This window comes from Pteronotus mesoamericanus, unplaced genomic scaffold, assembly GCF_021234165.1.
Source record: "Pteronotus mesoamericanus isolate MK-2021 breed Mesoamerican mustached bat unplaced genomic scaffold, CSHL_Meso_final contig_2, whole genome shotgun sequence".
NCBI lineage: Eukaryota > Metazoa > Chordata > Mammalia > Chiroptera > Mormoopidae > Pteronotus > Pteronotus mesoamericanus.
Genome location: NW_026555084.1, coordinates 28,935,150 through 28,958,931, shown reverse-complemented (window position 1 = coordinate 28,958,931; position 23,782 = coordinate 28,935,150). Strand labels below are relative to the sequence as shown.

Below are 23,782 nucleotides of genomic sequence, written 5' to 3'. Positions count from 1 at the left end.
AAGGAGTTTCTCTTCATAAACTTCCCGGATTGAGGCCACTTCACAGGCTCTGAGCCTACTGATTGAAAAAGAGGCCAAGTCTCCGTGAGGAAGAACCATCCCTGACTGTCCAAAGTATGATAATTATTTCCCCACAAGGTATCGGTGGCTGTCTTAGTCTGCTCAGGCTTCCATAGCAAAATACCTCAGACTGGGTGGCTTTGACAAGAGAACTTTATTTCTCACAATTTTGGAGGCCAGATAGTCCAAAGTCAAGTTGCTGGTTGATTCAGTTCCTGGAGGGGGTCTTCTTCTTGGCTTACAGATGGCCACCTTCTTGCAAGCTCTCTGGTGTCTCTTCGTAAGGGCATTAATGCCATCATGAGGGTCCCACTGTCATGACCTCATCTAACCCTAATTATTTCCCAAAGGCTCCATCTGCAAATACCAGTGCATTGAGGGTTAGGGCTTCAACACATGGATTTGAGGGGACGCAACTCAGTCCATAGCAGTGGCCTTTTTCCAGAGCATGTCCTGAAGAAAAAGGGAAAGACCCAGACCTTTCAAAGGCTGCTGGGTTCAGGGTGTGGGCCAGCATTGCTGCCAGAGGCCAGGAGACACCCGGGTAGAGTGGAGGCTCATGAAAGCCAGGTGGTGAATGGGTTCTCATGCAAGCACGGCTAACGGGCCCGAAGGCTCACACTGTGGTTCCTGGTCCCTACGTGCCTAAGCGGGATGCATGCACTCAGAGCTGGCAAGACCCTGTCCCATTAAATAAGAGCCATTATGGTAGGAAAGGCCAAATGGAAGCCTGTAACCACCCCACCCCCACCCCACACACACATATTTGACCAATTTATTCACTCAGAAGTAAAACCACATCCTGGGAGATGAGCACCAACATCAGTAGCTATTTGCTTCCATGTGGGGTAAATAGCAGAAATTCTTTCTTGTCCCTGGGCCATGTGAATGCTCCTGCTCTCTTTCACAGCATAGTATTTGGTGACTTTGATTATCTTAATATTCCGTCGAACCATGATGGTTCACTGTGTCGATGGCATAATGCTAATCTGATGGAGTCCTCTGGCTGTCCTGGTAAGGTGCCAGCACGCCAGAAGGTGGGCGGTAACAAATATGAAGATTCAGGGCCTGCTGCACTGTGAACGTTTTTCTTTCTTCCCTTTTTTTTTTTTTTAAAGATTTTATTTATTTATTTTTAGAGAGAGGGTATGGGAGGGAGAAAGAGAGGGAGAGAAACATCAATGTGTGGTTGCCTCTCACACGCCATCTACTGGGGACCTGGCTCACATTCAAGGCATGTGCCCTGGCTGGGAATCGAACCGGCGACCCTCTGGTTTGCAGGCCAGCACTCAATCCACTGAGCCACACCACCCAGGGCTGGTGAACTTATTTCTTACCTTTTGTTCTGCAATGACTTAAATGTATATAAAAGTACACAAACTAATAAAATTAACCCCTAAAACTACCATCATAGCCAATCTTATTTGATCTATATCCTCACTCACTTCATCCATTTCACATTAGTTTGGAGTGAATCGGTCGAGTTTCTAGGGATCCAGTAGTCTGAAGCATGCCAGGTCATCCCCTGTAAAGTAAAGACGAGTCTTTGTACCCCGTACCCTCCATCACTAATAAAGAGACATAACACTTGGTGGAAATATTACTCTGACCCACCTGTTGGGTGCCAGTGAAGCCCAGAGCAAGAGAGCTCTACAGTGAGTCCAAGTATACTACAAGGTTTCCTGCCGTTTGGTCTGTATGACCCAGCAGCAAGATGGTGCTAGAGGTTTGTGGTGACAAGGATGCTGAGCAGGGTCTCTGATAAACCCTAAAAAAGACTTTCAGTACAGATCTCTACGGTTCCAGAACAAGGTTGTGCCTTCTGCAGCAGAGAGCTTTTTGCCTTTTCTGAAAAGCAGCTGTGGCAATGGAACATCAAGTGTCTGGGAAACTAGAGTTGTCCAGTATGAGTTGGGTATTGTCAGATTCTATCAAGTCTAAAGATTAAGCAGGAGCACCCACAATCCATCTTACAATAGAAGTGACAGAGGCAGGACCAAGGCTGGGCAGGTCCACAAGGGTCGTGTAAGTCAATGAACAGGGTGCTCAGACCCCTATGACACGTGTCTTAGCTACAGCAACACTTCTCCCTTAACCCAAAACTATGGTCTTGTGAGATGGCTCTCTATAGCCAACTGGTGGAGGAAAAAAATTCCCAGGCCTGACTCACAGATAGGTTACTTTGATACTAGCCAAAAAGGGGATTGTTACTGCAACACAGCCCCACTTAGGGGTAACCCTAAAGGACAATGGTCATGGGAAATTTTCCCAGTGGGCCCAGCTATAAGTAGTACAGTTGGGTGTTCATTTTGTATGGAGGGCAAAATGGTTTGAGATATGGACTTATATATACTCATGGGCAATGACAAATAGTTTACTTGAATGATATTGTTTGGCTTTCACACACATGTGCAACCTGGAAGTCCAGGCAAGTTGACCAATGGAGCTGGAACTAGGAAGCAAATAACTCCTCATTCTCTGTAGCTCTTGTAAGGTCCCAGTGGAATCAAATCCCTGTCACTCATAGCAATGAGGATTGGGACAAGGCTCAGGCAAGTGAAGTGAGTGGGACACTTGTCCCAGGTGCAAAATTTAAGGGGGCACAGAGAAATTCAATAACCAAGATTAATAGCATTTAATATCGTTTAAAAATTCAAACTCAGTATAAAAATCCATATGAACAAAATATAAACATTTTACGGAAAGACAGGGTCAGTATTGCTCATTTTTTCCTGTGGCCTCCAGCTGCACCGTGTCTCAGCTCAGCATTGTCACTGGTCCCGCCCATGGCCAGGGGCCAGCTCACGACACAGCGAGTGTTGGCCTTACCTCCTCCCCTCTTGACTCCCCCTAGTCCCTCACCCCTTGCACTAGGATTACTACTCAGAACAAACTACCTCCACATAAGTTCTTGACTCAGGCTTTGCCTTTTTACTGCGGAAGAGAGGAGTTGAAATCCTCTCTAGGTTGAAATCCAAGCTAAGGAAAGTAGTGGCCACATTACAGTAAGTCCTCACTTAACGTTATTGATAGGTTCTTGGAAACTTTGACTTTAAGCAAAACATCATATAAAGAAACCCGTTTTACCATAGGCTAATAATGCATATAAACAAGAGTTAACTTCCCACAACATATTTCTGGCAAAAACAAAACAAAACAAAACAAAACAAAACACCAAACTTCTAAATAAAGACCCAACACTTCTAATAGTAAACATTGAAGTGAATGTGAGCTATACAGACACTTAAGAAAAATGAACAAAAACAAGCCAGCATTATTTTCCAACTCGCTTCTTCCAGGTCAGGGTCACAGGTGGCCAGAGGCTATCCCAGAAGCTCAAGATAAAAGGCCAGAATGCACACTGGACAGGACACCCTTCCATCGCAGGGCCACTCAGCCACGTACACACACACACACACACACACACACACTCTCATACTGGGATGACTAAGACAGGTGTATTCACCTTACGTGCCCATTTTGGGGATGTGGGAAGAAGCCAGAGGACCTGGAGAAAACTCACGCAGAGACGTGAAAACACCACACAGACAGTGGCCCAGGCTGGGGATCGACTTTTTTCCCTCATCTACGTTAAAGCAAAACAACATGATATTGAATGAAATGTTATTCGAGGACCTGAGATAGATAGATACATAGATAGATAGATACAGATCTGAAAGATCTATGGAAAGATAGATATATGTTTCTATCTTTCTATAGATCTTTCAGCTCTATCTTTCCATAGATCTTTCAGATCTATCTTTATCTATATATCTATATCTATATATATATGAGAAGGATATTTTTAAAAGTAAAGGGAAGGGCTATTCACAATTTCTCTGGACTACTAGGCATAAATCAGAGCTGTCCTGGCACATCAGGATGTATGGTTTTATTACATACGAGGACATTGAGGTGCCAAGGAGATGGGAAGCCAGGCTGGGAAGAGGCTACAAAAAATGAGGCAGAAATGTTCCTCAGCCTCTTACCCAAGGCCTAGAGAAGCAAACACACCCGTACAAAATCTCCAGCAAGGTGCCCCCTTCAGCCCGACAAGTTCACCGGCCTCAGGACTCTGTGGGCAGCCCCAGACAGGCTCACACAACAGCAGAGGGACCTTAGGCATGGACACTGAGCAGCTGTAGTCCCTGCTCTGGTTACCCCGCTCGATCTGGGCGCCAGACTGGACCTTCGCCTCCCTCCTCCCGCCAGTCCCTGGACTGGGGGCAGTCCGTCCTGCCAACGGGAGGCCTTCCATCCCCAGAAGGCTCTGGCAGCTGCCCCATAAAGAGTCCTGGGGACGTGGAGGGAGCCAAGGGATCAAAAGCAGAATCGAGGAGTTGTGGCTTGAGCGTTTCCATTAAGAGCTGTCACAGTGGGCCAGGCTCCGTGCCGAATTCTCTAAGGCGTACGCAGGACACTGGGATGGCCCCTGCCCCCGACCCCCTTCGTCCCAGCCAATCTCTGACGCAGTGTGACCTTGCCCACCTCTTCCGGGCTCTGAGCTTGTTTTCCCTGGTTTAAGGTGAGGCTCCCGGCGGCCCCTTAGGCGCTTCCCTGGGTGCTGCCGGCTGGTGGCCGAACCCAGCCCTCCTGGGACTGTTGGGGGTGGGGTGGCGCCCTGTCAGCTGACGCCCGACAATAGCGCGGCGCGCGTGCGAGAGGGAAGGGCGCGCTGTCACCGCGGCGCTGTCCCCGCGGCGCTGTCCCCGCACAGGTTTCTCCGGAGCACCGTTCCACTGACTCCGGTCCGTGCCCCGCCCGCCCGAGGCCGGCGGAGATCCGACTCCGGATTGGACGGGACTGCGGAGAGACCCGTGCCCGGGGCAGGGGACAGAGGCCGACGGAGAGGGCCCGGAGCCGACCTTTCAAAGACTTTGCTCTCCAGCCTCGGCCCCTCCCTTTCGTCCGAGGCCCGGGTCGCGTTGCTCAGCTATCAGGATCGCCGGGGACGCGGAGGGCTCTGGAGCCTAGCTTCTTCCCCCATGCTCAGGTCGCCTCGCTGTGCTCCAAGCCCCTGAAGAGTCCGCAGCGGGGTCTCAAGCAGCGGGGAGCTGGGACCCGAGGCGGAGACGGCCCGGGAGTCCCACCCCAGGGGGCCGGGCCGCCCTCCCCTCCCCTCCCCTCCCCTCCCCAGCCCGAGCCGGGATGGGGGTGTGGTCCCGAGTTCCTGTGGTGGCTTCCAGCTCTGCGTCCAGATCCCGCGTTAGGTTTCCCGGGAACCGGCCCCGGCGGCGAGTCCCGGTTTCCGCAGCCTGCCTCCCCGCGAGCGCTCTGACGCCCTCGCGTAACGCCCTCGGCCGCGCAACGTGCTCCAGGGAACGCTCCCATCGTCGCCCCCTGCCGCAAGCTGCCGAGCCGTGGCGGGAAGCATGCGGGACTACGACGAGATGATCGCCTTCCTGGGCGAGTGGGGGCCCTTCCAGCGCCTTGTCTTCTTTCTGCTCAGCGCCAGCATCATCCCCAACGGCTTCAACGGCATGTCAGTCGTGTTCCTGGCGGGGACCCCGGAGCACCGCTGCCGGGTGCCGGACAGCGCGAACCTGAGCAGCGCCTGGCGCAACCACAGTGTCCCGCTGCGGCTGCAGGACGGCCGCCAGGTGCCTCATAGCTGCCGGCGCTACCGGCTCGCGGTGATCGCCAACTTCTCCGCGCTCGGGCTGGAGCCGGGGCGCGACGTGGACCTGGAGCAGCTGGAGCAGGAGAGCTGCCTGGATGGCTGGGAGTTCAGCCAGGACGTCTACCTGACCACGATCGTGACCGAGGTGGGTGTGTGAGCAGCCCTCCGTCTGTGTCAGTCCCCTCGAGACTCCCCGCTCTGACTGGCCCGCCACTGCGTTATGCTTCTAACACAGGTGTATAGCCCAAGAGAGCAGGACTCCCATTAAGCTCCTTCCTGATCTCTCTGTCCAGTATGGAGAGGATGGAGAAGGCAGGATTATCTCCAACAGTCTTTTCCTTTTAGGGTTTCACAACAGACAAGGTTGTTTCTCAAGATGCTGTCCTAGGGAGGCCCAGCCCCAGGCTTCCCAGATGTGCAGGCTGAGTCAAGTTCTGCGGGCGGCAGGAGGGGGGTGTAGGGGACGCTGCTGAGCCCAAGTGCAGACACGAAGGGCAGGTCTGCCTGCCTTCGACCGCAGGCTTCTGAATGCATCAGGGGGCCTCCTGCTCTGCCACAGACCTATGGCGAGGCTTGGGTCCCTGTCTGGAGTCTCCAATTTCTCTGGGAAAGAGCGTAGGTCCTGCTGTTGCTGGCTGAGTGCAGGGAGCCAGACAGGAGTAACCATGGCACCAAGGCACACATGAAGACACAGACGCACAGAGACCCCCTGAGCACAGGACCCAGTGGTGGACAGGGGCTTCAGCTCATGCCATTGGCTCCCTAGCATCCTAAGGGATCTGGTGGCAGGTTTTCCAAGTTCCAGAAGTCCAGAAACACACATACTTCACCCCCTTTATTTCCTGCCTCTCCTCTGGTAAGAGCCAGGAGATGCTGGGTCGGGGCACAGTTCCTTCTGCGGAGAACATCCTCACAGTCTAGTTTCCTGCTACTAATCCGGCAGGTAGGATTCTCTGGCTTCTGCACCCCCCCACCTTCTCTGTGTTCCTCCCAAGAAAAACCTCAGGGTGGCCTCTGCTATGCCCTTCCTTCAGCACAATCTGGCAATCATCAGACGTGGCTGGCTTTTTGCTGGGCACCAGGCTTAGGCATCTCAAAGCTCAGATGCCCATGGGGGACACTGGTCATGTTACAGAGAGGGCTGACACTAGCCCTGGGGAGTAACAGGGTTCTGGAGCCTGAATTCAAACTCTGACTGGCTTGCTGTGTGACCTGGGACAAATATATTACCCTCTCTGTGGGGATAACAAGGTGAGGAAATATGCCAAGAACGGGTGGTGGGTTTAGGGGGGGATAAAATGTGAACTGAGTCTGGAAATAGAAACAGGGCTCATCCAGGCAATGAGCATGCCAGATTCTGGGAGTGGAATTCCTTAGATCAGGGTGGCTAGGGCTCAGAGGCTGACAGCTGAAGCTAGAAATGCCTACAGAGGCCCGTTCACAGTGGGCCTTGTAGGAATGGAGAGGAGTTGACTTTATTCTGAGGACAATAAGGGTTCTAAGCAAGGGGTAACATGTCCAGATTTGTGTTTTTGGAAAGAGCTTACTGTAGCTACTATGGAAAGCAAGAAGGTTAGTGAAGAAGCTGTGGGAGTTGCATTGGTAGGGGCTGGTAGCCAAGCAGGAGCGGTGGCTGCGGAATCTGCAGGACCTGGGCAAAGTGGGCTCAGCCTGCAGACCACCGCAGGCTCCTGCGGGCATTGATGCCATGCCTAGCCTGGGCCCTGAGCTGGCCTTGCTCCTCCGGCTCTGATCCCTTAGGAGGGCCTCCTAGTGCTTGCCCACCCCCTGCCCACAGCCTGGCCCAGGGGCACCTAAGCCTGGGGGCCAGCTCATCCCACCTCGGTTCCTGGAAGTGTCATCAGCAGCTAAGCTGGAGCTGGTCCTGCTGACCGCACCCCTCCCTGACAGCTATGCTGACCTGCCTCTTTGCCCTCTTTTCCCTTCCTTGTTGGTTTTGTTTACCTCAGGTATCAGGGGTGGGTAGCTGCCAGCGTCCAAGTCCGTAGCTGCCCTGTTGTGCCCTGCTGTGGGGATGCGCTTTGCCACACATACCAGGATTTGGTGGGGTTTTTTTCATCAACCTTTCCCTTCCTTGTTTCCTTTTTGAGTGGTGGGAGGAAAGTAAAATGCAGGTGGGCACTGGTGTTTGGGAGGATAGCGCGAGAGGCCCAGGGTGACTAGGGCGGGGCGGCTCTCCCCAGAGGGCAGGGGGAGTTCTGGAACATCAGCTCTGGCTCCAGCGCTAAGCACCCGGCTGACTTTGGCGTGTGCGTCACTGCTCAAGGCCTCACCTTCCTCAGGTGAAGGGGTGCTCAGCATCACTGATCAATAGGGAAATACAAAGGCAAATCGAAACCACAATGAGCTACCACTTCACGCCCATTAGGATAGCTGGTTGTTATGTAAAACAAAACAAAACAAAACAAAACAAAACAAAGCCCAAAACAGAAAATAAGTGTTGGCCAGGATGTGGAGAAACTGGAGCCCATGTGCACTGTCACTGAGAATGTAAAATGGCGCAGGCACTATGAAAAACAGTATAGCAGTTCCTCAAAAATTAAAAATAGGATTACCATATAATCCAGCAATTCCACTTTTTGGTATAGATACAAAAGAATTGAAAGCCCGGTCTTGAAGAGATCCGTGCACACCCATGCTCATTGCAACATTATCCACAATAGCCAAAAAGTGGAAGTAACCCAAGTATCCATCAAAGGACGATGGGTAAATGAAAGGCGGCGAATATGTACAACAGACTCATCGGTCTCTGTGTGCCTCTGTGCCTGTGGTAGTGTCCTTCCTTAGGGGCTGTTTGAGAAGTTCAATTTCCTTGTCTGTGCAGTAACTAAGAATTGTGTTCTATTAAACTTTATTTTGAAATAATCTTTGATTTAGAGAAAAGTTGTGAAAAAAGCATAGAGAATTCACATAGACCCTCCACCTGGGTTCCTGTAATAGTCCCCGTTTACATAACCATAATTCATGTGTTCAAACCAGGACCTTAACGTTGTTGGTTACAACACGTTATAACGGTTATGATGGCTAATGGCGTTGTTGGTTGTAATATTGGTTACGATATTGTTAACTAGATTTTAGACCTTGTTTGAATTTCAGCAGTTTTTCCACAAAGGTCCTTTTTCTGTGTTAGGGTTGTAATGTCCCTTCAGTCTCCTCCGATCTCGGATTGTTCCTCTGTCCTTCCTCATGTCTCATGACCTTGACTCTTTTTATGAACCTATCAGTTACTCTGGTGAGTGTCCCTCAATTTGGATTCATGTGATTTGTCTCACAATAAGATTGAGTCTGTGAGTTTTTTTGTAAGAATACCGTAGAAGGGGTGTGTCCCAGCACAGCACAGCCTCAGGTACGTGGGGTCAGCATGGCTTATTCCTGGTGACGTTGACACAGACCACTTGTTTAAGCTGGTGTCTGCTGGGCTTCTCCACTGGAAAGCTACAGCTTTTCCTCTTTATCATTAACATATCTCAGGGGAGATACTTCGAGACTATACAAATACCCTGTTTCTTCTCAGACTTTTACCCACTGATTACAGCATCCGTCACAGGACCAGCTGTTTCTGCGGCACTTGCCTTGTGGTGGTTTTTGGATTTTCTACATTCTTTACAATTTATCAACTGGGATCTGCAAAGAAGAGCTTCCTATTCACTCCTATGTATTTCTTTATACAATTATTACTTTATATCAGTATAGACTCACACATATTTATTTCGTTCCATGAGTTGTCATCTAATACCACCCTTATTCGTTCTTATTGCCTCGGTTTTGCCAGCCTGAACCAAATGATTCTTCACTTTCAAGATAAAGAATGTGAAAGGCAGGATAAGGCCCTGTCATGTCTTTGGAGCCAGGGCTAGAGACAGACATCAGGACTGTGCTCGGTCGCAGGGAGGGGGTGTGCCAGTCGCCACAGGAGCAGAAAGAACAGGGGCTGGTGGGATCTGGCCCAACAGACTGAGACTGAAACTTCTGTTGGGGGAAGCAAGGGACCTCGAGCATCTCAGGCTGTGGGATGATGGAGTCCTTCTCACTGGGACCTAGCGCAGTGGTGAGAGCCGTCTCTACGGGGAGGCAGGCACTCGACATAGTGCTTCAGTGCTATGGGCCCTGAGAGCCAAGGCCCTGTGCGCAGGGAAGCTCAGAGGCCTCGGCCCCGAGGCTGGAGGAGCAGGGAGGCAGCACGTGCCCTGCTCCACTGGAGGACTAGATGCACCGGAAGGGCCACAGGCGGAGCAGCAGGGGTGAGCCGAGCGCCCGGCCAGGGTCGAAGCATGGGCCGGCCTCTGCCTCACACACACCCTCTCTCCGCCGTGGGCCCCCCTCAGTCCCCCCTCAGTCCCCCCTCAGTGGGCCGGGAGAACGAGGCAGCCACCTTGAGGCAGGCGCCATGCTCCAGAGGCCCTGAGAGAGCCAGCTTGGTAAGAACCGGCCTTCAGGGGCAAAAGCCACCAGTGGCCTGAGGCAGGGCTTCTTCCTCACCCAACAGACACGTAACCTCTCCAGCAGCCGGGTGCTTCCTCTAGAAACCTGTGGGTGGGGCTGCTGGTGGCTATGCCTTTAAGCGTGATAGTCTCCAGCAAAGGGCCTGGATCTTTGGAGGCACTCGCTTCATGTGTCTTCCCTGGGACCTGGGGTCAGGGCATGGACAGAGCAGGACATGCTGATTTCCACCCATGGTCCAAAGTTGGGAGGTAGGAGGAACGTGGGGGTGCCATCTCTGCTAACAGAACCCTTATGGAAGGCATTGGGAGCAGCAAAGGAGGGGACAGTGAGGCAGACTGAGCCTGGCATTTGGCTGGCCCCTGCATGGGAGTGCATTCAGCAGCACACAGGGAGGTCCCTCCCCTGGGGCCTGGCTGGGCTCCTGCAAAGAGGAAGACTTTGAGTGGTAAGCAGATTTAGGAGGTTTTGTTTCCATCATGCAAGCGGACTGCCTTGAGATGGTGTGGCGGCCCTGACAGTTTGGTTATCAAGATAGCTTGAATATTAACCAAGCTCGCACTCAGACCTGCCCTCTGGCAGATTCCAAAGCGGGTGAGGTGTGCAGAACTCTGTCTCCAGCCAATACCAGCAAGACTTTTATTTCCAGTCCACGCTTCAGAAAAAGCTTGCCAGGGAACAAGGAAAGGAGACTCAGGGGCACGCCCTAGCTCTGGCCTGAATGCTCTTCCCTGTTTGTTCATCAGCTGTCTCACCCCGAACAATTTGCCGTGGCCTCTCAGCTATGTTCCCCTGACAATGGCCACCAGGATCTCAGAATGTGCTTTTGTCCAGAGGCTGTTTCATCTACACCTCCTGCCAAGTTTCAGGATAAACAGACTTTGTCCACCCCTCCTGGTGGGCAGCTGAAACCTTATCCAGAGTCTAAGAGATAGGGTGGCATGTTGTCAAAAACAAGGCTTTGGCGGGGCTGATCAGAGGGCTGCAAGTGCCTCAGGCCTCTGAAAGGACTACAGTCTCTCCCCTGTGATAGCCCAAATTCAAGGCTAATGCAGGCCTGCCTTGCTGTCTGAAAACTTGGTGTAGCAGTAAGCGTGTTTCTGGAGCCCCAGATAAAGGCACCGATCCCCGTTTGGAACAGAGATGGAACACTGAGAATAGAGGTTCTGGGCAGAGGCTGGGATGACTCACGCACCCTCACACTTGGCATAGGCAGACCAAGGCTAGCGGTTCCCACTCTGCGTTCGCCAGACTGTAGGGATGGCTCACAGTGGCGCAGACCCCATTCTACTTGCCCACATTCGCAGAGTGGAGTCAGGTAGAGCTGTGATGTATTCCATGTTGGGGTGCAAGAGGGGAGCCAGATACCTGAGTGCCCAGTCTCCGTCCCTCAGGTTCTCCACTCCCATCCCTACCGTCCCACTCCAACCTCCTGGGCCTTTTGCTTTGGTTAAGACTCCAATGACCACTGAGGTCTCTCCACCTACGGTTGCTTTTTATTTACCTCTAGTAGGAAGAAAGATACTGAGAACATTTTAAGGTTTAGCCGGCCTCAGTCTCCTGAGCTCTAAGTTGCAGAGGCTCAATTCTTGGTGAGTGCAGCCAGGAGATCAAAGTATTAGATTAGAGTAGATCAGCTGTCTCCATTTCATTTAGTTCTTGTTCTGTGGTTTTATTCTGTTCTTTCATTTGGACCATATTTCTTTGTCCCTTCAATTTGGCAGCCTCTCTGTGTTTGTTTCTGTGCAATAGGTTGAGCTGTTTCCACTCCCTGTCTTAGTGGCGTGACCCACTGTAAAAGAGGCACCTGTAAATTGTGTGGGGAGGAGCCTTAGTTAATTGCCAGGGCAGGGCAACCTGCTTGACTGCTTGGTGGCTTTGTTTGTGTGGGGGCAGGGGAGTGGCGCTCAGAGAGGGGACAGTGTTGCTGCCTGACTTCTGAAGGTTTGCCCAACACTCGCCCCATTTCCAGTCACTTCACCCGCTTCCCGTATGTGACTGGTGCCCTTTCAGCTGCTGCTCTGGGGTTTGCGTACGTTCTAAGTTTGTGCAGGCCCTTTAAGCACGAAAACCTGGCAGTTTGTTCCACCAGCTCAACCCCCACTGTTTTTTACAGCCAGAAGTTATGGGGATTTATTTTCCTGGTGCTAGAACCCTGGGCTGTGTAGTCTGGGTGGGGGCTGGGATCACTCACTCCCAAGGTGTCCCTCCTGATTTTTATCCACCACGCGTGAATGTGCGCTGCCCCGTTCCACGGCCACCCCCGCCGCCTCTCTGCACCACACTGCCTCTCAGCCCCTTCTGTGCAATTCCGACCCTCTTACCTCTCTAGATGAGCGTGGCTTCCTTAAATCCTTGGTTGTCACACTTCCATGCAGCTCGATTTTTCTGACAGTTCTATGGGTTATTTGTTTTTAAGATATGGTTTTAATTCTTTCTATGGCTGCATGAGGAGACGAAGCGTGTCTGCCCATGCCTCCATCTTGACCATAAGTCTGGGAAACTTTTTTAAGCCGCAAGAAGAATACGATTTGTCACATACAAGAAAACCCCAGTAATATTTACATTTGACTTATCGTCAGGAACAATGGAGGCCAGAAGGCAGTGAGATAAGATAGCATATTCACAATGCTGGAAGGAAAATGATGTTAACCAAGAATCTCATCTCTAGCAACACAATCTTTTGAAAATGAAATAAAGATATTTCCAGGTAAACAAAAATGGAGAGAAATTTTTGCTTGCAGCCCTTCCTTACAAAAATGCTAGAGGAAGTTCTTCCTTTAATATATGTTTTTAAAAACATAAAACATGTTCTGAAAAAAATACTCTGAAAGCATGTTTGAAAAGAGTCAAGCCCTGGCTGGCGTGGCTCAGTGGACTGAGTGCCAGCCTGCAAACCAAAGGGTTGCTGGTTTGATTCCCAGTCAGGGCACATGCCTGGGCTGTGGGCCAGGTCCCCAGTAGTGGGAGTGTGAGAGGCAACCACACACTGATGTTTCTCTCCCTCCCTTTCTCCCTCCCATACCCTCTCTAAAAATAAAAATAAATTTCAAGAAAAATTAAAAAGAAAAAAAGACCAAAATAAATGGAAAGAGATCGCATGTTCTGTTCATGAAGCAGAAGATTTAATATTGTTAAGGTAGCAACACTCTCCAAGCTGACCTACAGATTCAACACAAAAGATGCTCAATAGTATTAGTCATTAGGGAAATGCAAATCAAAACCACAATGAGATACTTCTTAACACCCACTGGGATGGTTGCAATTAAAGACATACAGTACAATAACAAATGTTGGTAGGAGTGGGGAGAAATTGAAACCTTCATTCATTGTTATTGAGACTGTAAAATGGTGCGCCCACTTTAGGAAAAAGTCTGGGAGTTCCTGAAAAGGTTAATCATAGACTTATCACATGACTCAGCAATTCTACCACGTATATACAAAAAAAAAATAAAAACATATGTCCATGCAAAATCTTGTGCACAAACGTTCATAGCAGCATTATTCGTAGTAGCCAAAAGGTAAATACAACCCGAAGTCTCTCAGCCTTTGAAGGACTGAATAAGATGTGGTATTTCCATTCAATGGAATATTATTCAACCATAAAAAGGGATGATACACTGGCTCATCCTGCGACAACATGGATGGATCTTGAAAACATTATACTCAGTGAAAAAAACCAGTCACAAAAGACCCCATATTGTATGATTCCATGTACATTAAATGTCCAGAATAGGAAAATCCATAGAGACGGACAGTATATTGGTGGTTGTCAGGTGCTGGAGGGGGACAAGGGGAACTGACTCTTAATAGGTGGAGGGTTTCTTTGGGGGCAGTGAAGCATTCTACAATTAGATAGTGCTCGCGGTTGCCCAGCTCTGTGGATATACTAAAAGCCACTGAAATGTACACATTAAAAGAGTGAATTTATGGCATGTAAATTATATCTCAATATGCGTGTTATAAACAAAAAGAATGAAATAGGCCCCAATGGTCAAGAAATTTCCAGCCTTAAATCACAATCAAGTTATAAAGAAGAAATTGGGGTGGTATATATTCTGTTATTAACTAACTACTACTTCCTATTCCCTGCCCCAACCCCTTAGAATGAGAAAACTATAAGAGGAAGTGATCAAAGTCCATTTTTCATTCTTAAATGGATTAATGTGAATTTTTCATTTACACTCCCCTCTGAGATTGAAGTCTATTTAAAAAGGGATTTTATGCCTTGTTGTAAAAGCTTTTTGGTCATTGAATACGAAGTTCTTGTTTCTAAAGATGTCTTTTGCTCAATCAAGTTTGAGTGTAACTGCTGTGCTTATTCATTCATGCTGCTTGTTCCAAGCCATCGCTTTGCTCAGGACAAGGGTGTGATGTTAGTAGAGAGGGAACTGCCATAAATGGGACCTGTATGTGTCAGACACTCTACTTACATTTCCTGTCCAGTGCTTACAACATCCCCACAAAGGAGTATTGCTGTCGCTTCTTTGAAGATGAAAAAGCAGACTGACAGGGTGAGTAAAGGATCCTGAGTCACATGGCCATAAGTAGCAGAACCCACGACAGCCTGTGCTCTTTGCTCAACACCAAGCTGCCTTCCAGAGCTCTCAGTTCTGTGCAGTTCATTACGGTCCTTTATGGCTTTGGTAGAGGCTGAAACTTTGGCTACTTGGAGAGTACAAGGTTGAGGGCGATTTTCAAAGGACAGTGTGTGATACCACACATTTTCCAAACTTCTTTTCCATTACTCCTAATTGCTCAACATTCGTTCATCAACAATTTGTTAAGCATGTGTCATGTGCAAGCATTAGTTATCTCAGATAGTTATGTGAGTAGGTTCAGGTTTTAGCACTCTGTCCATCTGGAGGAGAAGGGGGAAGGGGCGCCTCTTTTCTGCTCTAGCCAGAGAGCAAGGGCACAGTGGCCCAGGGCAGAGCCTGCTCCGCCCAGGACTGGGGGCCCATGCATGCTCAGGCGCGTACCTGATCTGTCCTATGAAGTATGCTTGACCTTGAGTTTTGTGGAGGCAGCAACCATGTCTGTTTTGTGCCCCACACAGAGTCAGGCCCAGAGCAGGTATTCAATGACGGTTGGATGAATGATTAAGCAATTCCTTTACCAATCCACAAGACCGTGGGCCGATTACTTCAATGCTCTGTGCCTTAATTTCCTCATGTGTAAATGGGGATAAAGAGAGTACCCATTCCACATGGCAACTCTGAGATCCCATGAGACCATACAATGCACACAGCGAGCACTCAATACTCAGGAGTCGCCATTCCCATTATTACTGTTGGGAGGGATGAGAAGCACATCCTTCTATGGCAAGAGTGGCCTCCTGTCCCCTTTCACCCGGTGACCTGGGGTTTTATTCCTTAAAGCAGAGCTGAAGGCTAGATGATCCAGCCGCATGGAGCTCACTCTTCTCTGTTGGGAAATCTTGGTCTGAGCCCCTGAGGAGGAGGAGGACACAGTCACCCTGGGAGGACATACACCCAGAGCCTCCACCCCGCACAGAGTGAGCCCATTGGTTCCCACAGTCCACTCTGTCCAGGGGGTGGGGGTTATGTTTCAGAAATGTTAGGGTATGACCCGAGATCACAGGTTCAGAGGAGCGCCAGCTCTCTGCTCGCCAGGCCGTCCATTAGCCTCGGCGCGGCTGAGCAGATGTATGTCAGCGTGTGCGTGTGTGCGCACACATGCGCCGAGACCCAAGGCACAGAGCTGTCCCATCACGAAAAAGACTATCTCCCGCTGAGTCTGTCATGTCACTGTCAGACACAGAGAGTTCCTTGGGGCCCTGGATAGCGGGGCCCCAAGATACACCCTTCAAACCCCCAAGGGCTGGGGGCAGGCAGGACCTGGATCAAGAATAGCCCTGTGGAGAAGGGGCCTGTCTTCAGGCTGACAGCTGACTTACTAGGGCTGCAGCTCTATGAGCCGCAACAGGAACTCTGTCTGCCAAGCCCGTGTCCTCTGCAGGCCCTTTGCAGCTTCCTAAAAAGACTTATTGGGCACAGCAACTCCCCAGGGGAGGGCCCAGCCCTGGAGCCAATCACAGGGAGCCGTGAGGTCCAGCTGCTTTCCTCTGCGGGCAGGAGCGGGACCTCCAAAGGGAGAGAGCAGCCTGCAGGGGCCCCCGGCAGACGGCTGCCATACACACGTGGACACCTCCCATGAAGCACGCTATTGACAGGGCTTTCTTGAGCCCTTCTTCATGGAAGCAAGGGGACCTAGAGCTGGGGCTGCACAGCCTCCAATGAGAGAATGGTGGCCTGTTGGCCCTTGCCTCGCCCTTCCCAGCACCCCAGTTCAGAGCACCTTTCCCTGCTCCAGCCCCTAAAGAGACCAAGCTCGACCCACTACTTGAGCCGGCTTCCTAGGCAAGCAACCTGTGCAGTCACACAGGGCCCACGCCTGCTTTTAATGTTCTGATATTGATGTCTTGAAATTCTTAATTTTTGAACACAGGGGCTCCTGCTTTTTCAGTTTTGCATGGCGCCTGCAAATTAGGCGGCCAGTCCTGCCCATGACCTTTGCTTGTGCGATGTCTAGTTCCACACCTGACAGCTTCCTCTTTTCATTCTGTCATTACGTGTCATCTATCCTCCTCTAACGCAGAGTCCTGACAGAAAAGTTCAAAAAGCCACGAAGGAGAGAAACCGCATTATCTTTGGAGGAGCTTTCCTGCTCCGCTGCGGGCGGAACAGTGATGATCGATAACGGACACTTTGATCCCCCTACCGAGCTTGAGATCTTCTGGGAGCCGCCCGAGGTGGAAGGCTGTGACAGAGGCCTCCTACCCCAAGTCCTAGTGTCACACTCCTTGATGACGTGCAGGGGATGGAATTTAATAAGTTCATTTTGTCCGGCCTTTGGAGTTCACATTCAAAGCGGGACATGTCTACAAGTTTGAGTTCAAAGACCTGAACTGATAACTCGCATGCCCTTTTACTTGCTATGACTTCAGACAAACCCCAGTCTCAGAGCCTCAGTTTACTCTCCTGCAAAATGGGTCACAGTCCACATTATGAGGCTTTGGAGTTTCTATTGCCCATCTTGCTGTGTGTTGGAACAGATCCCAAGCCTTTTCCGGCACTTTGGCCAGTGAGTTTGTTTGGGAAGTGGGTGGCCATTAATTCAGGCTCATGTCCTATTTACCTTTTCCAACCCCTGGGCTGGCCAGGCCCATGAATCGTGCTGTACAGTTCTGGACAGTTTGCGACCTTTCCCCTGAAGCCCAATCAGGGACCCCAGGTGAAGCAGCCCTACTCTGGGTGGTCTTAGATTTCTCCTTGGATTGTGCCTGAAGGGCGGAGAGCCAGGTTCCTGCCCAAACTGGTTTTCTTCTGCCGAGCTGTGCTTGGACGTCCCGCCTGCGGCCAACCCCAGAGGCGCCAGGAGAGGCCGCCTCACTGCCGTCTTTAGGACAAGGTGTTCTCACGCACTTTGTCTTCGACATCATGGAGTGACTCTGTTGTGGAAGAAAGTGTCTAGGAGGGGCTTCTCTCAGGTCTCAGTACTCAGGAACACTGAGCTTCTGCAGAATAAATTTGTCACTCTGCACTGTGGCCCTGAGTGCTGAGCGGCTGGGACACTCAGAGCCGGATGTCAGGGCCTCCCTGGCACGAGGCAGAACCCTGGGCAGGACCGTCGGCGGCCAGCCGCCCCTCAGCTTGGTCATCGCGCAGGCCCTCCTCCCCGTGCTTTCTGCTTGCCTCAGTTCCCTTGTCTTCTCGTTCCACACTTGTTTATGTATCCTTATACACACCTCTCTCTGGTGCGGAATAGGGTGTGATAGAAATATGTGAATTCATTTTTAAATCTATTTCAGCCCTGGCTGGGTGGCTCAGCTGGTTAGAGCATCATCCCACGCACCAAAAGGTTGTGGGTTTGATCCCCAGCTGGGGTGCGTACAGGAGCCAAGCAATTGATGTTTCTCTGTCTCAAATCAATAAAGATATCCTCAGGTAGGGATTTAAAAAATCTATTTCAGGGAAGTTGTGAGGATTAGGAACTGAATTGCTTTGCAGACATCATGGAAGTAGCACCATCCTTGAGTAGAGCTGGGATGGGGCGGTGGAGGTGGGAGGCAGGGGGTCTTTCCTCTGGACCCATTGTCTGGCCACACGCAGCCTCCTGACCCAGACTCATTGGCACCTGTTTATGTTTTTAAATAAATAAAAGCTCATCAAACATGTTGAAATGTTTGCAGCCTCCCTTGAGATTTTGCTGAGTTGGTTTAAGAGCTGGGAGGAGCTGGAAGTCTGGTAGAAGGCCTGATTTTATGTGGCAACCAACAGATTCTTGTTAGAGCTGCAGCAGCCCATGGGCCTTGGGCAGTGGGAGGGCCCCACTCTCCTGGGAAGGGGGGCGGAGGAGTGTAGATGAGAGATAAGGCACCTCTGCTCAGGGAAGTCCTGGATGGGGCCCCAGATGGGGCCTCAAGCTTGGCTTCTGTTGTGAATGGACCAGGGACCACCGGGTTTCCGGAGGAGTTTGCTCAGAGTATATAACCACAGACTCCCTGGGACCACTTGCCCTTTCTGACAAAGCAGAGGAAACTTCTACACCGGGACCCAGTGACCGTGCCCCCTGTCCTGCCCCTCGGGAGTTTATAACACCTTCTGACGCCTTCTGAAGTAGACATGCCACCTCTGCTTCACACTACTTTGCAGCTGAGGGCCACCAGTCGCAGCCCTAGTCTCAGCTCACTTCCCGCTGGGTGATGTGAGCGGAGCCAAAGGCATCGCCGTCCCTCTCAGAAGGCGAAGGGGTGTCTCTGGGAGGACAGTGACTTGCCCCACTAGGAGGTAGTCAGGAGTCAACCCTGGGGCTGGGAGGCGCGTGCCCTTTGTGCAGAGGTGGGCCTCTGCTGGCTGCTGCTCATACTCCCTGGGGCCGGGCCTGCTGGGGAGCTGGGCTCACATGTCTCTCTGTGTCCTCTGGCAGTGGAACCTGGTGTGTGAGGAAGACTGGAAGACGCCCCTTACCTCCTCCCTGTTTTTCGTGGGCGTGCTCCTTGGCTCCTTCGTGTCCGGGCAGCTGTCAGACAGGTAAGGAGGTAACAGGGAGGAAAGGTGGGATAAAGCCCCTTGTCACTTCGTTGCCTGAGTCAGAGTTGGACTGACTTCAGGGTATTTCTACCCAGAGAAAGGGCGGCCCCTCAGGCCAACAAGTCAGTGATGGGAGGAGCCATGATGTCTCCTGTTCTTCCTGCTCTCGGCCCCTTTGCGGAACCACTGGAAAGTGGGGTCCTCCTATCACCAAACCCCTCAGAAAAGGCACGCTGCCATCGCCACTGCCTCCACCCCACCCCTGACTCTCGGGCGGTGTGTGATCCGCCCGCAAGCAGCCATCAGCCCAAGCCAGGGCCCGACAGTGGGCATCGCTTGCTCACTGTGCACCCATCTCTGCTGTGGGTCGGGCCCTGGAGCCCACAGCCTGGAGGGGACGGTGGCACAGCTCGGGGAGAAGTGCCCCGCTGGCCCCTGAATGTTCTGTGGGGACCAGAGCCAGGGGGCAGGAGAGCTGAATGCCAGTGCTGGCGGAGACTCCCCAAGAGGCGGCGCTCCCTCCCCTAGTTACAAAGCCCAATGGGACCCCAAACTCAACAGCCTGAGGCCTCAGTTTGGAAAATGGGGTGGGAGGTGCTCACACGTGTGCTCCGTTCCTCCCATCAGCCACTGTCAGAATGTGAAATTGAGACTTAAGCCAACTACGGGGTCACTGATGGATATCGCTGGAAGGTACACATCCATACACAAACAGTGGTTTGTGATATTGGTTGCACATTAGACTCACCTGGAAAAACTGTTTAGATCCCAACGTCCAAACTGCACCTCAGACAATAAGGGCCTCAGGAGGCAGGTGCGAGCAGCAGTGATTTTTGAAGGTGATTCCAAGCGCAGCTGGGGTTGAGGGCCACTGCCGGGGAGGGAATCTTGGTGCTGGATTGGCAGAATTCCCACGTTGCTGGTAGCAAAGGGGCCTGCAATCTGTACTGCATCCACCTTCTAGAACTGTGGTGAGAACTTCTACCTGTGGCCTGTTCTAAAGACATTTCTACGTGGCCCCTGCTTGGTGCTTTTGCGATATGGTGCTTCCGCAGGAGGCCTAGAGTCTCAAAGGGTGACTCTGGGCACATGGAGGCCTGAGGCCTCCCAAGAAGACCTGCGCGGACGTGAATGGCAGGGGGAAAAGTCTGTCTGAGCCCCGAAAAAATCAAAGCCTGCAGTGCTGCCTGACTGTGACCGGCCTGTGCCACGCATTGTACTGTGACTGCCATGTGCCATGCTTTGTCTTGTGTGTGCTCTGCAGGTTTGGCAGGAAGAACGTCCTCTTCGCCACCATGGCTGTGCAGACTGGCTTCAGCTTCCTGCAGATTTTCTCCATCAACTGGGAGATGTTCACTGTGTTATTTGTCATCGTTGGCATGGGCCAGATCTCCAACTATGTGGTGGCCTTCATACTAGGTAGGCATGGCTTCCAGCCCTTGGGACTTCTCTTCCAGCCCTCTGAGAGGCCCAGGAAAAAGGGGCCACTGAAGGGAAAACAGGGAGTGCTTTACTCAGCACAGAAAGGAGCACCTCAACCCATGAACTGTGCTTCCAACATGTGATCAGCCTCGGTCACATGGGGGTGAGGGTAACTGCAGCCACGGGCTCGTTGATCCGGCCATGGGCAAGGCAGGCACTCACGGACACTGGCTCTGTGCTGGGTCCTGAAGAATGGTGGTGGGGACCAGCCACGTAATAACCGAGACGCGTTGCAGGAACACAGGGCTGGAGAGACACGGAGAGTGGGGGTCTTGAGGGGGCACAGCCCAGGCACGTGTGTGATCTGAGCTGTGAAAGCTGGTAGATAGATGGCAGACATCTATCTGGGACAGGGCCAAAGAGTGTTCCTGGCGGCTGTGCACAGCCCGTGGAGGAACTTAGGATAGCTGGTGTGGCCGGTCCACAGGCGAAAGAGGCACGTGCCAGGCAGGAGCTCAGCGCCAGCCCGCCGTCGCTGGGCAGACCTGCTCTCACTCCGAGTCAGAGCCCACCCCGAGAGCCTATCGGCTGCGTGCAGGGCCAGCCTCGTTGCTGATAGGAGTCTTGTCTCCTGGCAGCAGCCTTGCTTTTGGAACAGCAGGCTGCGTGAGGGGGACCCGCCAGCTAAAGGCCATGAGGAGGCCCCCTGGGCCCTCACCCACTTTTCCTGGGAGGGAGTGAGGTGAACTCCGGGCAGGCGGGTCAGGGAGTCCACAGAAGGGGGAGTCCCCAGCATGCCCTCTGAGCCCGCCTGCTCTCTCTGAACAGGTGAGAGAAGGAAAGTTGAAGGGCATCTCTGGGACAATAAACCAAATCCCATAATGTCTAGTGTGATAATGTATTCTTGAGGGTTCAGTGCTATCCCAGTTTATCCATATTGTCACAGTGTAATTATTAGTAGTGCCCTGTTAATGAAAGTCTAACGATTCATCTTGCCTCAGAAGTCTGGATCTGGTAGGATGATGCTGATCACCCTAGAAGTCTAGATGACTCATTGGCTTTGGAGATACTGTGTTTTCTTAGCCGAGGATGTGTACACCCTTTGTCTGGTTGCCAGGATGGAATTATCCAAATTCCACTCCTTTAATCATTTGTGAAGAACCCCTTGCCATGGGCCCAGCCTCAGCGTTTGAAGAGAGGGGGAGGGGAGAGCATGTTGAAGCCACATGGACCTGGCAGATAGCACCCTCCTCGCAGGCTCCCGGGGGCGGGGCCTCTCTCCTCCCTCAGGGGGAGGACAGGGGCAAGTTCTTTGTGAAGAAGGCTGTTTGTGTAGAGGACACAAGAGCTTCAGGACAGTGGTGCTGGAAACGGGAGATTGGAGGGATTTGGGACAGAAACTGCAACCTCCTAAAGCCTGACGGCCCCAAGGACACAGGATTTGGGGGCACAGCAGAGCCTATCATTCCCATGGTCTAAATCCCCCAGAATCTGTCTTCCTTGTGGGGACCCTCCCGATACCCGAAACACCCTGTGTATGGCTCTGCTTGGGCCAGAGACACGCTGGAGACTAAAAAGGCCTCCTCGAAACAGAGGGCTCTGTCAGAGGCCAACACGCCCTTTTGGGGGGTGGCAAGGACCTTCCCAAGCAGAAGGCAGGGAATCGCGGTGAAGCTGGAAAGTCCAGTGGGAGGGACCGCAGCCAGGGGGGTCGGTGCCAGGCGCAGAATCCCTCAGCTTCTGCTGAGTGGTGGCGTTGACATGGGCCTTTCCAGCAGCACAGGGTGCTTCTGGGGCCATGGGGCTCCCCCCGCCCAAAGAGTGGATGAGGACGAGACGGCCCACCCTAGAGCTCCTGCAGGCAAGTCCTGCCCTGCTGGCCCCGACACTGCAGCCTGCTGCTGGCCGGCTGCCCGTGCTGAGGACAGGGGAGGGCCCAGAGGAAAGTAAGATCGTGGAAGGTCAGTCACCAGTCACCGGTCAGGGCCAGGGTGGGGCGCGGGGTGCAGCAGGCCGCCGTCGGCCGTCGGCCGGACGCAGCCGTTGTAGGTGCTCTGCGAGCCTCACTGGCGGCAGCTTTACTCCACCGTGCTCTGAGGAAGCTGCTGACTCGGTGTCCTCGTGTGGGACGCTTTGTGTTGGGTTCTCAGGTCTGAACCTTTGTAAGAGAGTCACTAAAAGCCGCGTGCTCCCCAGAAGGCGGAGCCCCCTCTTCAGGGCCGGGAGCACCCAGCAGCAGGGACAGCTATGGCTGATCCCCTGCAGCGCAGCAGCTCCCTCTGGTGTTTCAGGGCTAAACAGTGAATTCCTGGTTCTGACTGAAACCAACCAAAGCCTCGGGTCTGGGCTGACAAGCTCTGTCCAGGCCTTCACCTTACCTTGCCCTCTGACTCTAGGGAAGAGCTGGCGAGCCTGCACAGTGACGATCTCCGGGTTTAAGAGTCTTTGCGTACATTCAGGAAGCTGACTTGCTCCCGTTCTCTAAGTGGTGCAGAAGTGGGTCCTCTCCTCATTCTGCTTTTTAAAAAGCCTGCCAGAGTCACAGGGGACCAGGAGGGGGGCGGGAGGGGACTGCTGCCCAAGGGAGCAGAGAGGCGCTGCACCTGCAAGTGAGGGGGCTGCCTGAGTGCCGCTGGGTTAGGAGGGAGTGACACTCAGGAGCAGGGACGCCCCCCCCCGCCTCCCCCCGGCCCCCGCCGCCACGCCAGCTGCCAGCACAGTCTCCTACTGTGTCCCAGCAATACCTCCCACTTGTCCATAGGCTTTTGGGTAAAACGCCAGCAGCATCCCTGATAACTCGCTGCTTACATTTATTTCACACACTTAATGGCCTCCCGTCTTGACTGCTTGATTAATTTGGTGTTTTCCCAGTGCTCCTAACGACCTCCCATGCAGCACTTGTTCCAGCTTGCTGAACTGTTCAAAGCCCTGCTCCCCCTGGTGTCGAGATGTGTCCTTCCTTTTGATAAGCATGTGACGGATTGCATCTTCCTTTATTTAGCTACCAGGATGCCCAGGCAAAATTAAAATTTAACTATCTTCATTACACAGACTTTATCAACCACATATTTTTAAAAATGTTTTTAAATTGAGACACAATTTCCACATCATAATACTCTTTTACAGTTTAAAACTCAGTGATTATTGGTACACTCACAAAGTT

General features: G+C 52.1%; 1 protein-coding gene across 1 annotated transcript in view; it reads left to right on the top strand.

Moving 5' to 3' along the window:
- The first annotated feature begins 5,397 nt into the window (after positions 1 to 5,397).
- The window catches only part of SLC22A4 (solute carrier family 22 member 4), a 39,275-nt gene continuing 20,890 nt past the window's right edge, over positions 5,398 to 23,782 (top strand). The window contains exons 1-3 of the mRNA XM_054568494.1: positions 5,398 to 5,825; positions 19,094 to 19,197; positions 20,462 to 20,616. Coding sequence (XP_054424469.1) covers positions 5,433 to 5,825; positions 19,094 to 19,197; positions 20,462 to 20,616 — 652 coding nt within the window. The 5' untranslated portion in view covers positions 5,398 to 5,432. The remainder of the gene's footprint in view (positions 5,826 to 19,093; positions 19,198 to 20,461; positions 20,617 to 23,782) is intronic.